The sequence below is a fragment of the Osmerus eperlanus genome, chromosome 13 (assembly GCF_963692335.1).
Source record: "Osmerus eperlanus chromosome 13, fOsmEpe2.1, whole genome shotgun sequence".
NCBI classification, from domain to species: Eukaryota; Metazoa; Chordata; class Actinopteri; order Osmeriformes; family Osmeridae; genus Osmerus; species Osmerus eperlanus.
Genome location: NC_085030.1, coordinates 11,268,924 through 11,281,820, shown reverse-complemented (window position 1 = coordinate 11,281,820; position 12,897 = coordinate 11,268,924). Strand labels below are relative to the sequence as shown.

Sequence of the window (12,897 nt, the reverse complement as noted above, 5' to 3'; positions counted from 1 at the left end):
TTCTGGAACTGAAACCCCCAAGCAGCATTAACAACAAGCTTAACCCCACAAGTTTCAGTTGGCCCTTTTCTGTACACCCCCCCCCCGCAGGGCCGGAGGGAGCATTCTCATATTTCACTCAACACATTATCAAAGTGAATGACTGATTGTATGGTGGGTAACATACATTCCATCCATATGATGCCTGTCCACGCCTCTCCTGTCAGTCACGGCTGGTCTCTCATCCTTACTCACCCCTTTTTGGCACCCAACATACATAAAGTGGACATGGAACAAGGCCAGGAATGTGAATTATGTCCAAATAAATCTTCAGTGTAGATAGTGTATTTATGTTTGTGTGTGTGCTTACATAAACTGTCCAGCTGTGTATTTCAGCATTTACATTTCAGCATTTATTTATTTGTAATTACTGATTACTTTTGGAGATGTTTCTTGTCGACACATTTTATCTTAAAGGAGAGCAGTAGGTACAATAATAATCCAGTAATAAAGTAATGGAGGGTAAAAGGCAGTAAACTATTTCAAATGCTCATGGGAAATCACACAACATACTATACACATGATACACAATAAAGGTGGGTTATACACTGTCACAGTCAAACTAAATTTGGTTGTGCATCAGATGCAGAAAGAACAGATAAATAGTTAGCTAAAAGCAAATAAACCTGTGTGCTGCCATTTTACAACCCTAACATTACACACACTATCTGCAAGATTTACCTTTTTGTGATGTTGCATTTGAGTTAATGTTGTTGCACTGTGTGTTGTACCTTAGCTTTACATTTACATTTTACATTTAGTCATTCAGCAGACGCTCTTATCCAGAGCGACTTACAGTAAGTACAGGAACATTCCCCCGAGGCAAGTAGGGTGAAGTGCCTTGCCCAAGGACACGTCATTTTGCACTGTCGGGGAATCGAACCAGATTCCCTAACCGCTCAGCCACCTGACTCCCTTTAACCTCTGTTCTAACAAGAATTGTGGACTTGATAATCTGCCACACTTACATATAGTGTAGCTACATCGGATAATCCAGTATGCCTCTTCATAATGTCCACTCAGCTGTTGTCCAGGTAGTTGTATTTCACTACTGTTAGGAAGCCTGTGTCATTCTCTACCTTTCTTCTTGTCTTCAAAGCCGGTGGATTCCAGTTCTAGAACACATTATGCTGGCGGTGCTAGAATTCTCATAGAAGTGTGAAGTGAGGAGGCAAATATGTCTCCCTTTCCTCAGTTCATTGACTCCCCCCAAACACACTCTCCCACCCCCCGTCTGTCCCTCACATACACTTTCTCTATCTCGGGATATCATGTTCTCTCTCTCTCTTCTGAAGATCCCAATGTGTCTGACTGATCCCTCTCCCCATCTGGTATTGTGTCCCATCCCCTCATCCCATCTCCAGCTGTTCCTCCATCTGTCTATACCTCTCCCATCTACCTGTCTGTGGGCCTCTGTCCTTCTCGCCATTCCTAAAAACCTCTTCCACCCCATCCCCTCACTGACACCCCATCCCCTCACTGACACACTACCCCAGTGGAACTGGGTGGGCAGGGTTATATAACAGCTAGAAAAGTGTGGAAAGATGTCACTTCTGAGACAGAGATGAGAAAAATGTGAGCTCTCCGTGTAGCCCAGTGGTCACAGTGTACTTTGTGTGTTGTTACTTTGTGTCCGAGTACACATGTCATAGTACGCTATGTGTGTCTAAGCATATTTTTTGTTATTATTGTGTACATAGTGTGTGTTGGTGAGTGTGTGTCATTTTCTATCATAAGGATATAACGTGAACATATTTTAATGTCAATATGGAATGATTGTGTTAACCTAAATTCGGATATTGCCACTGTTTATTCTTACCCACAAAAGTGTTTATATATCATGAAAGCTGTGCTCAGAAGGTTATAAGCCCTATTGCATGAAAATATTTCTGTTGATGTTTCTGTAAAATCCAACCATACACCAAACCAGCATATTTTTAAAGGAGGTTTATTGGGAAATCTCAAAGACAGTTGACAGCAGAACACAGCCACACAACATGATCAAGTACTGATATCAAAGTCTTCACTGAGTGCCTAGTCTCAACTATTTCACATATTCTGGGAGTGAAAATAGGGGGAGAAGAAGATGAAGGGTGGTAGATGACTAGGAAGAAGTTAAGTGCTTAATATTCTAGTCTGTTTACCAGCAGACAAATCAACCCTGTTTTCCCCGATTCAACTGTTCTTTAAGGAGGAGGAGGGGGGGAAAGGAAGATAGATAAGTCATATTTTGGGAGGGACCCTGTGAGCTCTCAAAACACATGCAGGGCCCCAGTGCATCTTGGGAGTGTGACAACATCCTATCAGGGGCTCGTTTCATTGAAGTCACTGCTCAGTAAGCACCCAAAGGGTATCCCCTCTATGCAATCTAAAGACAAGAAATCTCTACTGATATTCAACTCACTTAATCCAGCTTAGTATTTCTTTTTTCCTCTCCTAAACTATCCCCTAAGCCTACTAAATCAATCAATTGAGCAATCAAAATTCATCATGTAATCAATCCATTAAGCTGAGTCAGGAAGAGTCTACCCTGTCCAATCTTGCTCGGGCTCAAGTAGATAAACCACCTGGGAGACACACCAAGTGCTGTTACAGCTTAAGGTACAGCAAATCACAAGGGTTTGTGGAGGGCCGTGAGGTAGTTCTAGTTAGGGCTACAAGATACAGGGACCTGGGCCAGGGGGCCGGGACCTGGTGGCAGGGGGTCGGGTTCAGCAGGGTGGAGCTGTAGACGGGTCTCCTCCGAACATCTCCTGTGAGGCGTAGGTGATGTAGAGGAAGCCGTCGGGGTCGCTGTGCTGGGAATATACCTCTCCCATGCTGGAGGACATGCAGGACATGCTCCTCTCAGACACGAGCAGGTAGAGAGCCTCGGTGGCCTCCAGGTCGATCTTACTCCTAAGGGAAGGGAAGGAGTAGGGGAGATCAAAGAGAAGTAACATTAAAACCATTCATGGTTTATTCACAGGTTATCCATAACAAATGTCTCTTTCTCTACACTTCCAGTTATGGGTTCTCACCTGAGAAGACAGAGAAACTGACCCAGGGTAAGCTCGAAGGGAACTAAGAATTTGGTTTTGTCCAAAAGGGGAAGGGTTTTTTCACGGATGTATCGCTCCACGATTACCTGCTCATCCACAGCACACAAACATATGACTAATGAAAACACCTGCATTTGTTAAGGAGGAAGACTACCATTTGGCTACATATTGTATTTAAAGTGTAAGAAATTAACAGGGCAAAAAAGTGTTCAAAAAAGAAAAAGAACTCACAGGCAACTTATTTGGGAATTTAGAGCGGATACTGCACACTTCATCTTGTCTTGTTGCTAGAAATGCACAACACATTTTTCGTCATACATTGTACAGTAGGATAGATTTTAGGATATATTAGGATCATGCAGCTTTACACAATATATACTACATTATATTTTTAATCTACGTGACAATAGGTCACAATAAAAACTCACCAAGGCATTTCCTTTGCTTGAAAGGCATCAATTCCATAGATTTCTCGAAAGGAGGCATGATTCTTTTGTGGTAGTTTACTTATAATAATGACTAAATATAAATGACTAAATATATACTTAGACCTATGGTAGCGGTGCAACGGATTGCGCCGGTGACGGTCTTTCCCGGGCTGACGGTAGTCCCCTCGGGTGGAAGTCAGTACAAACTACACTGAAGCAGCGCGCACCGTTGGCTTATATAGGGTCAATGTCTGGGAGGGGTCGAAATGTGACTGTCCTATGTAAATATGCTTACATGGACAAACACAGCCACGCTCCTCGTCTTGATGAGCAGTTTTGAATTAGGCCTGCTCTCATCATTGGTTTAAATCTGTTTCACACATACAAGTTATCTCAGAGCCGCCTCTGACACCTATATCAGACATTGTATGCACACGCTTTTACAGAAGAGTTTAGTAATTAAGGCGTTACTGTATTCGTTTCTTCTAATTATTCTAATTCTATTTGTAGATATATATTTTGCTTTTTCATAGCCCTCTCAAATGCACTTTCTCTTTCTATGTTAAGAAGACCCCCCCCCCACACACACACACACACACACACGCACACACACAAGAGAAACACACACTTGCACACACCTCTACATGTTCACCCGTAAACAGACATCCAGCTGACCAGACTTGCCCATGCAACGGTTATAAAGGAATGCGTGTTTGATTATTTCTTATGGCTTTTGCAGCACTTTAAGCACTGGAAGACATTATTTGGGTAAGATTGTGGGAGAATGCTGTCCAGGAGAAGGCTGAGTTGCTCCACTTCTAGGATGAGTGTAAGCGATGGCCTGAAGTCTTGGAAGAGTGCGAATTCAGGCCACTACTGGATCTGAACCACTTAGCCAACTGTATTCTTATTTGCAAATAATTCACATTTCCAGGTCTGTTCTAACCTGTGTAAATAGGAACTGTGGACCAACTCGGCTCTTTGATTGAATTAAATGAAAACAATCTTCTAAGGGTAACGACATGCCTGTCTGTTGTTAGAGCAGGTCAACCCCCTTCTCACAGGCACAGAACGCTCTCTGCTGGTTTACGATTGACATTGCAGATGGTTGAGATTTCAAGGTGGACGTGTCGTTTACGCCTAGTGGTAAATCCAAATATAGGCTAGGTACTCCAAATAGCCTAGGTTAGATTGATATAATTAGGTTATATGTAGTATTTTTTAAGGCTATACATTTTAGCATTATCTGTCACATGTAAGCTAGATCAAAATGTTCGCCTAAGTTGTTTGAAGTTTAGATAGAGGCCTATAGTCTAGTAGTGTAGGATATATTAATATACCTTCTAAATAGATCAAATTGACAAACACGCGTTATAAGTGTGTAACAAACTACTTTATTTATGTTGCACACTCGTTCTAAAGCGAAGCAATATAACCTTCTAAAATATATAACAATTGTGAGAAACAGCCTCAATCCCTGTTTGAACTTCCTCAAGACAAGGATGAGTCCGCCTTGCCGAAGGCGATTGGCTTGAATATGATTTCTGGAACAATTGTTTGGAAAGTTGCAGCGCTCCAAAAAACTGAAATAGTCATTTTGTCTGGCACTGAGCTGTCGGTGTTGGTAAACAATATTTTTTTGACTGAAAAAGTTATTGGGCCTACTAAGGCTATCTTTAATTTTAGGTGAACTAGAAGTTGTATAGTCTAGGGATTTTCATGGCGTCCTTTCGAAACTTCTCTGGCCAATCACGTTCGAGCTTGGATGCGTAGGCTCCACCCTCTGCACACTTTTTTGTCGATCCCACATGTAACGTTATTTCTCGCATTGTTTCAGTCGGCCGTATCAATAACTGGCACATAAGGCGCACGATGGACAAGGTGGATCCCTGAATCGAAAAAATTGTTAACACGATTAGGATCGGATTAAAATAGAATATGGTTTGATAATCGCTTCAGTGGAATGCATGAGCATTAATTAAGGCTACATCTTGCCAGTCATCAAAACTGAATGTAAGCCTATGGCAACTATTTGGCATTTTGCAAACGACGCAATTATTGGATTTGGGCTAGCCTAGTTGATCGGATACAATGTTGCCATTGTCGATTGTGAGGACATATGTTGAACTGGCTCGTGCTGGACCTTAGCCTAGCCATTGTAGCCGAAAAGCAAGCTCAAGCGTTGGTTCTGCCTTGACTATGGCAGGGCGCCGCAGCTGTGTGAATTCGCTTTGGTCTGGTACCGAGCGGGTCCGAATCAGCGAGCGTCTGAAAGCGACCTTGGCGGGCATCTTCGAACTAGACCTTCTCAGGGGAAAACATCTGGAGATGGTTGATGCTGCTCTGATCGATAAAGACACCACCAACTGGACTGGCATCGATCAACAGGGGCCAAATCTCGAGAGCGCAGCCTCCGACGGCTCTGCGACATCCCGCAGGCAACAGGTCAGTCAGTCAGTTGGACAGATCTCTTAACAAGAGGAATTATGAAAAATGAATGCCAAGGATGATGATACGCCAATCTACCGTTCTCTGTAGCAGCAGCCTGATTTAGATGCGCTGCACCAGTAGCCTACCTCTTACATTGCTTGAGAGGACATGCAATCCTATCACCAAGCCAATGATTACACAATGTGTTTGACCTATCGAAATAGAAATGACAGCATGCCAAATTATGCCTGTACAACTATAGTTGTGTGTCGTGGTCAGATGAAGTCAAGGTTAATGAGACTGAAGTGTTTGTTATATTAACTGTAAATTACTCTCTTAAAAAAACTGTTTTTTTGCAGTAGTAATTATATTCAGGTGGTGTCCACAATGTTCTCATCTTTTCAAAGGCATTTTCCCACAGGGCATGAAATATGACAAGGAATCTGTGTCATTGATCTACACAGCCTGAATTGAGACACTGTCACCTCCTACACGTATCAGTTATTTTCTTTCTATCTGTCTTTATGAATGACCTTAATTCAGCCACATAGTTAGATTGTGCAAGTTGATGCCACAGAACACAACACACCAAAACACTAGGACTAGGTCTAGCTCAACCCCTCACCCACACACCTCTACCTAAACTGTAGAACTGGAGCCTGAGGGCAAATGGAAAGAGTGTAAGAAAGAGAGAGAAACCAAGGGAGAGTGCCGTTTCCACACTGCTTCATTCATGTTTCAGAGGACTGTGACCCCCTTTAACATCCACACAGGTGACTATATGGTTGCCTATAAACTCCTGCTCCTGGAGTCCTTATATCTTAAATGCCCACAGTGCTTTGAACACCAGTAACTGAACAACAGCAGGACAACTCTCACACACATACACACACTGACAAGAGGAGGTTGTATGAGAAACACACAAGGCTAAGATTTAGAGATGGAGCAGGACCTTGATTCCATGTGATAGAGTTTCACAGTTGAAACCTATCGCAGTGAGTGAGTAATGACATGCATTCGGTCGCACAGCAACACTAATATAGGCTCTCCTGTATTCCTGTGGTTTGGAGGCACGCTATGGCAAGGCGAGCGAGCGTTAGTCATCTAGAAGGGGAGCCGGCGCCCTGCTGTTGCCGGGCTGGCCGGCTGCCCTCTCGCCGACGCAAGCGCCCCCATCATTTGCATAGACAACGATTGGAAATGAGTAGGTGATGTTGTTGTGGTTGCCAACGTGACTGACTGTATCACCTCTTAACGCCGTCCGCTAGGGAGAGAGGAGACAGGAATAAAGTTGAGAGTGACTCATTGGTTGATTTTTTGTTTGTTATTTTTTTTAAGCCTTTGGAACCAAATTGTGAATTTGTTTATTCGTGTTTACATTTAGTCATTTAGCAGACGCTCTTATCCAGAGAGACTTACAGTAAGTACAGGGACATTCCCCCGAGGCAAGTAGGGTGAAGTGCCAAGGACACAACGTCAGTTGGCATGACCGGGAATCGAACTGGCAACCTTTGGATTACTAGCCCGATTCCCTCACCGCTCAGCCACCTGATTCCCTATTCCCCTGATTCGTGTTTGCTCATTTCTTGTTCATTTTTCATGACAAACCACATCAATACGTCACTAAGACTAGATGTTATTTTGCCTCAAAACACAAGACAGAAGATGCCCTGCTTTCTAGTTAAACATTAACCATGAATAATGCATCAATTATGCACAACACATTATGTTGTATGCAACATACAAAACCAATGATTACATGATTGGAAAGCACCATAAATACATACTCACATGTTTTAGCATAGAAATACATAACTTGAGGGTAATGTGCTTTTATAAGTTATTTTGGTGGTATTATAGTGTGTGCAGTCTGGACAGTTTGTTCCTTTAGGTAAAATGGCTGTGCCTCTGTCTAACACTGAGGCAGATCATATTACAGAGCTTTTAGTCCTGGTCATTGAGCTGACTTCCACCTGCCTGCTCTCTGTATGATTCAATCACACTCATCTAAATGTAACATTAGCTGGTGGTAACATTGTTAAAAATGTTGTTGGTCAAGGTCTATGTGTGTCAGATTGTTTGTGGCTGAGTGAGAGAACTTGACAAAAAGATAGCATTTGGTTTGTTTGTGTTTTTACATTGCTCAGCTAAGTATGAGTTAACTATTCTGCTAGGTTTGTTGTGTGGGTGGAGAGAGCAGGAAAGAGCAGCTGTAACTATGGTGAAGAGGTGGTGTCTAGGATATTATAGAATTGGGGGGTTTGTTAAAGAGGGGTGGGGAGGGGTCCTTAAAGATGCCCTTCTCTCTCACCAGGCAACCCCCTCCCCCGCAACCTTCTTCTCACTCACTACCGCCCTCTCTCTTTTTTTTCCCCTATCCATGCCTCCTTTTCTCCAATGTTTCTTGAAATCCAGAACAAAAATGTTACACAACAGGAAGCCAGAATATCTGACTCCATTAAGCTGATAAGAAGCAGCAGCTTAAACGGGACAAAGTTTCAAACCCCTTTTCTCCTCCTCCCCCGTCTTATCCCTCCTGCTCCTTTACACTCCCCCTCTCCTTCCTGCTCCACTGTTCTTTGTTACGTCATCTGTCTTTCTCTTTTACTCCTCTAAGCCCCTCTCCCTCTCCTCCCTTCTCTCTAGCTGTGAGTCACCTGTATTGTCTTTTCTGATCTCTTCAGTGAACTGAATTGATCAGGCCTGACCAGCAACACAAAGGCCCTGTTGTCCTTCCCCATCTTTCTAATGTAGGGGACTTCTCATTGGTCACTACTCTGACATCAATCTAACAGATGGATGAATTGGTTGTTGGTGTAGACATGCCTGTTGCTTTGAGGTTAGACTTCCAGTAAGGATGGTGAGATCATCACCAGGGTGGGGAAAAGGAATGTGAACCTCCCCAGATGTCAGACCCTGTGTCAAACGAGCCTCTGATCATCAACCAGAAAACATGTTGGATCTTAAATAACCCGGTTTGTTTCTTTCAGGTTCCCTCTCCTTCAGAAGTGGTATCACCCGCCCAGAGTACCACCTTGGACAGTGGAGGGAACTCCGGAGAGGGTCCGGTCCATTCCAGAGGCAGTGAGGGAAACTCACGATGGTCTACTCTCTCTTGGGATACCCCCTCAGACATGCTCTCTCCTCCAACTCCAGAACCAGATAGTGGGGGCCATTTGGACTTTGACTCCAGGCCTAGCTCAGGTACACTACTGTGGATCATGTTTGTGTGTGTGTGTGTGTGATGGGTGGTCTTATGTGTGACCTATATGACAGACCTATAATGTCAACAACATTTCTCGTCATTCCAGCTTTAATAGCTGACCGTGTGTAGGGTGTGGGGAAAACCACCAAGTCCTGATTAAACATTAACTCTACCTCTTTTTCTTCTCTCCGTTCCTTTTATTTACCCGTCTCCTGGTATCTCCCTCTTTCTACCTTCCTATCGCGTTCACCCCTCATTCCCAAAACTCATTTACTTTGGATTGGTTTACTCACCATTCATTTGCCACTACATGCATACCCCCTCCTGTCTCTGTCTCACTCTCTCCAGGTTTTTACTCGGTCAGTGGCAGCTCCCTGTCTGACTCCTGCTACTCTGTGTCCAGTGAGGCTGCCCAGGGGGGGCTGGGGAGGCTCGCTCCCCTGTCTGGGGGGAGCTCCAGGCTGTGGGAGCAGCGTCCTCTCTCTGCAGACCACAGTGACACCCAGTGGCCGGAGGCAGCAGCACAGAAGCAGCCAACAGCTCAGAGCACAGAGGAAACCTCAAGGGTGGCTGACAGGAGGCCTGTGTCCACAGGTCTGAATGACCAAACACATATATATATATATATATATATATAAACATACGCACACACTGTATTATATTATATGGATTCATAGGGAAACTATGGAGCCAAAGAGTCTGATGCTGTCCTTCCTTCTCATTGTCTCTCCACAGGTGATCTGGACCTTAATGGCCTGATGTTCCTATCAGACCTCTGCTCCAGCCTGGGAGACCCGCAGGCCGGCCCCCTCATCCTCCCCCTCTCTGACCTCACCTCCTCCTCCTACATCCGCCCCCAGCTGGACACCCGCTTCTGCTCAGACCTAGTGTCCCGTCGGACCAAGGAGGTATACCACTACCCCAGCCCTCTGCACGCTGTTGCCCTCCAGAGCCCCCTCTTCACCTCCAGCCAAGATCCCTCCCCACCTCCTCGCCTCTCTCCCAGCTCCGATGGAACCCAGCCTGGGGAACAACCATCACCCTCTCACCCTGCCCTGGTCCTCGAGCCACCCAAACCCCCCCCGTCCCCCTCCCTGACCCAGCTGGAGCAGTACATCGCCAGACTGGCCCACCAGTACCAGAGCCGGGTTGCCTGCAACCTCACCCCAGCTGCCACTCCTGGTCCTGGAGGCCAGCGGGTCCCGAGGACCCCACGCCACGGCTCCACGCAGTCCTTATCAGCCTTTGAGAACCGTTGTACCCCCTCCAGCCACCCAGGGGGCAGCATTACCCCCTGTAAGTCCCTGCTAGGGAACTCTGGGCGGGTGAGCCTCAGCAACATTGGACGGAAAGCCAGCAGGAACTCTATCAACCTGGGGCACCTGCCCTCCGTGACCGGAGAGGATCTGAACATCAGCCTCCACCTCAACCTTAATCTTAACCTCAACCCAGCCCTCAACACCAAACCGGGGCTGGATCCAAAACACTCGAGGGAAGGGTCTGGATCAGTTGGGGCCTTGAAAGGCGACTTTGTTACCCCCACCGCCTCCTCCTCTTCCCTCTCCACTTCTACCCCCACCCCAGCCATGAGACCCCGTCCTCGGATCTCAACCTGCCCTTCGTCCCTCAGCCATCGTAGCTCCTTGGAGGTCACGGGTTCAGGAGCAGGGGCAGGGATGGGGTCCCTGGCTTTCTCTCGCTCACTGGACTGGAGCAGTGCGTCACCACGACCAATGTCCGTTCCCAGTTCTTCTTGTGGTTTGGGTTCTAGTCCCGGCCTGGCTTCAGAGCCCAGCACCAAGCTGTGCGAGGACTCGGCCATGGTAGCAGAGATCTCCCGACTCTCAGGTTTGCCTCGGGCTGTTGTGATTGGCCTGATGGAGCAGGGGGTGGAGCTAGACGTGGACTGTTTCCAGAGCGATGCGGATAGGAAGGGTCCGGGGTTAGAAGTCACAGGGGTCAAAGCCCCAGGCTCCTACTCCCGGTTAGTGGGGCAGACTGAACCCTCTCAATATCCCAGCCTTCACCTTCACGCCACTACTGGTGGTGATACAGACTTGAACCCACCCAGGCCTATCCAGCTCTCCCTCAGTGTATCCCACTCCCCCCAGTCTCATTCTGGTCTCACTCCCCCCCTCGCCCACTCTCCCCAATCTCACCCCAGCCTGACCCCCCCGCGTTCCCTCTCCCACTCCCCCCAGTCCCACTCCAGAAGCCCTCACCACCCGTACCAGTCCACCCCCACACATACGCACCACACATCCCACTCTTTCTCCTCACACTACCAACACCACGCCCCCTCTGACCCTCCCTCATCCTCCACTGCCTCCTCCCCTGGCTCCCGTCCAAACAGGGTCCGCTCCCCGCCCCGCCCCCTTCAGCCCTCCCCGCTTGGCCCCACCCCTCTGTCCGTGTTCCGTCGCGATGCGCCCTTCCAGTGTTCCTTGCCACGTGTCACCGCAGGCGACTCGCCAGTAGGGGGCGGTCTCAGGCCCAGGGGAGGCTCTCTACGGCAGGCTGGAGGAGGAGGGGCTGGAGGAGGAGGAGGGGTTGGGGGCGGGTGGAGGAGAGTGGAGGGGGAGGGACTGTATCAGGGAAAACACGTCTCCCGGGAGCTGGTGAGGGCATCGACGGTGAGCAGCTTTGCCCGGCAAGAGAGCTATGGCAGCAGCTGGGGGAGGAGTGATGAGGGGGCAGCAAAGATGCCTAAAAGGACAGCAAGATTCTGCAAGGGCTTCGAGGGATATTTCATGGGCAAGGAGGAAGAAGAGGAGATGACGGATGAGGGGGTTTGGAGGAGAGATGACGAAGGGAGCAGGAGGAAAGACTACCAAAAGGTGAAGGCAAGACCGAAGGAGAGCTCCTGGATCAAGAAAAAGGGTAAAGGAGGTTGGGACAAGCGGAGCTCCAGTCTGAGGCTCTCCAGAAGGGCCCTGTTCCGCAGTGAGTCCCAGGGCAGGCTGGAGCCCCAATCCCAGCGAGAGGAGCCCTTTCAGGGGGCACAGTGGGCCTCCTCTCTGGACGTGACCATGGGGGGCCTGGATTTCAGTGTGGAAGGGGGACGAGGAAGAGGGTTAGGGGGGAGGAAGAGGGAGGAGAAACGCCTCTCATCCACCGCCAGTCTCTATCACCTGTCTCGCTCTCAGAGCCTGGAGGGAAGCTGCCATTCCCTCTCTCCTCCCCTCTCCTCCCCCTCGTTCTCTCCTTCCCCTCCTCCACGGGCGCCTCTCACTCGCTCTCGCTCGCTGAGGGACTTGGGCCGAAGAGTGTTTGGCTCAGTGCGATCACTCAGTTTGAAACACAAGACACAGAAGAAATGAGAAAAAGATGATGAACAGTGTTTTCTTCCTGTTTTACAATCAAAAGTTCTAGTGACAGTTCATTGTATTTTGGTATTTAAAGGAATTCCCCATTCTAAACTTGATTTTGTTTAACTTGACTCTCAGCCAGTGGGTTTATGTGTGTGTGTGTGTGAGCGAGAAAGACGGTGTGTGCGTGTATGAATACCCTAGCTCTCTGCATGCTGTTCTGTGACTATCTATATGCGCTGTGATGGCCAGTGTAAGAATGTGAGCTTCCTTTACTATTTGTTGTTGCCTTTGAAGTACAATCATATTGACCAAAACCAAGCAAATACTCTATAAATTGATATAGTGCTCAGGATTTCAAAATAGATATCAATAAATGAATTATACAAAAGTATTTACAAATTGTGTAACATGGCTTATAATTAATAAAGAAGTCTTATAATTAA

The 12,897-nt window shown here is 47.1% G+C and overlaps 2 protein-coding genes across 2 annotated transcripts; one reads left to right on the top strand and one right to left on the bottom strand.

The window, feature by feature from the left end:
- Positions 1-1,989: 1,989 nt before the first annotated feature.
- On the bottom strand, positions 1,990-3,604 carry map1lc3cl (microtubule-associated protein 1 light chain 3 gamma, like). The gene is made up of 4 exons (XM_062476338.1): positions 3,509-3,604; positions 3,312-3,367; positions 3,060-3,166; positions 1,990-2,937 (listed from the first exon to the last, which is right to left on the bottom strand). The coding sequence occupies exons 1-4, from the start codon at positions 3,564-3,566 to the stop codon at positions 2,751-2,753; spliced, it is 408 nt and encodes a 135-aa protein (XP_062332322.1). The 5' UTR covers positions 3,567-3,604; the 3' UTR covers positions 1,990-2,750.
- A 1,687-nt stretch (positions 3,605-5,291) lies between these two features.
- Positions 5,292-12,897, top strand: si:ch211-168f7.5 (mucin-5AC). Its single transcript, XM_062476319.1, has 4 exons — positions 5,292-5,953; positions 8,929-9,142; positions 9,492-9,737; positions 9,879-12,897. The coding sequence occupies exons 1-4, from the start codon at positions 5,708-5,710 to the stop codon at positions 12,461-12,463; spliced, it is 3,291 nt and encodes a 1,096-aa protein (XP_062332303.1). The 5' UTR covers positions 5,292-5,707; the 3' UTR covers positions 12,464-12,897.

Bases quoted from the DNA above. Each gene is read 5' to 3' on its own strand.
- map1lc3cl (XM_062476338.1), bottom strand. From the start codon at position 3,566: ATGCCTCCTTTCGAGAAATCTATGGAATTGATGCCTTTCAAGCAAAGG. The intron at 3,368-3,508 runs GTGAGTTTTTAT...GTGCATTTCTAG, and splicing joins CAAGCAAAGGAAATGCCTTG to CAACAAGACAAGATGAAGTG. The intron at 3,167-3,311 runs GTGAGTTCTTTT...GTGGATGAGCAG, and splicing joins AATTCCCAAATAAGTTGCCT to GTAATCGTGGAGCGATACAT.
- si:ch211-168f7.5 (XM_062476319.1), top strand. From the start codon at position 5,708: ATGGCAGGGCGCCGCAGCTGTGTGAATTCGCTTTGGTCTGGTACCGAG. The intron at 5,954-8,928 runs GTCAGTCAGTCA...TGTTTCTTTCAG, and splicing joins CGACATCCCGCAGGCAACAG to GTTCCCTCTCCTTCAGAAGT. The intron at 9,738-9,878 runs GTCTGAATGACC...GTCTCTCCACAG, and splicing joins CAGGAGGCCTGTGTCCACAG to GTGATCTGGACCTTAATGGC.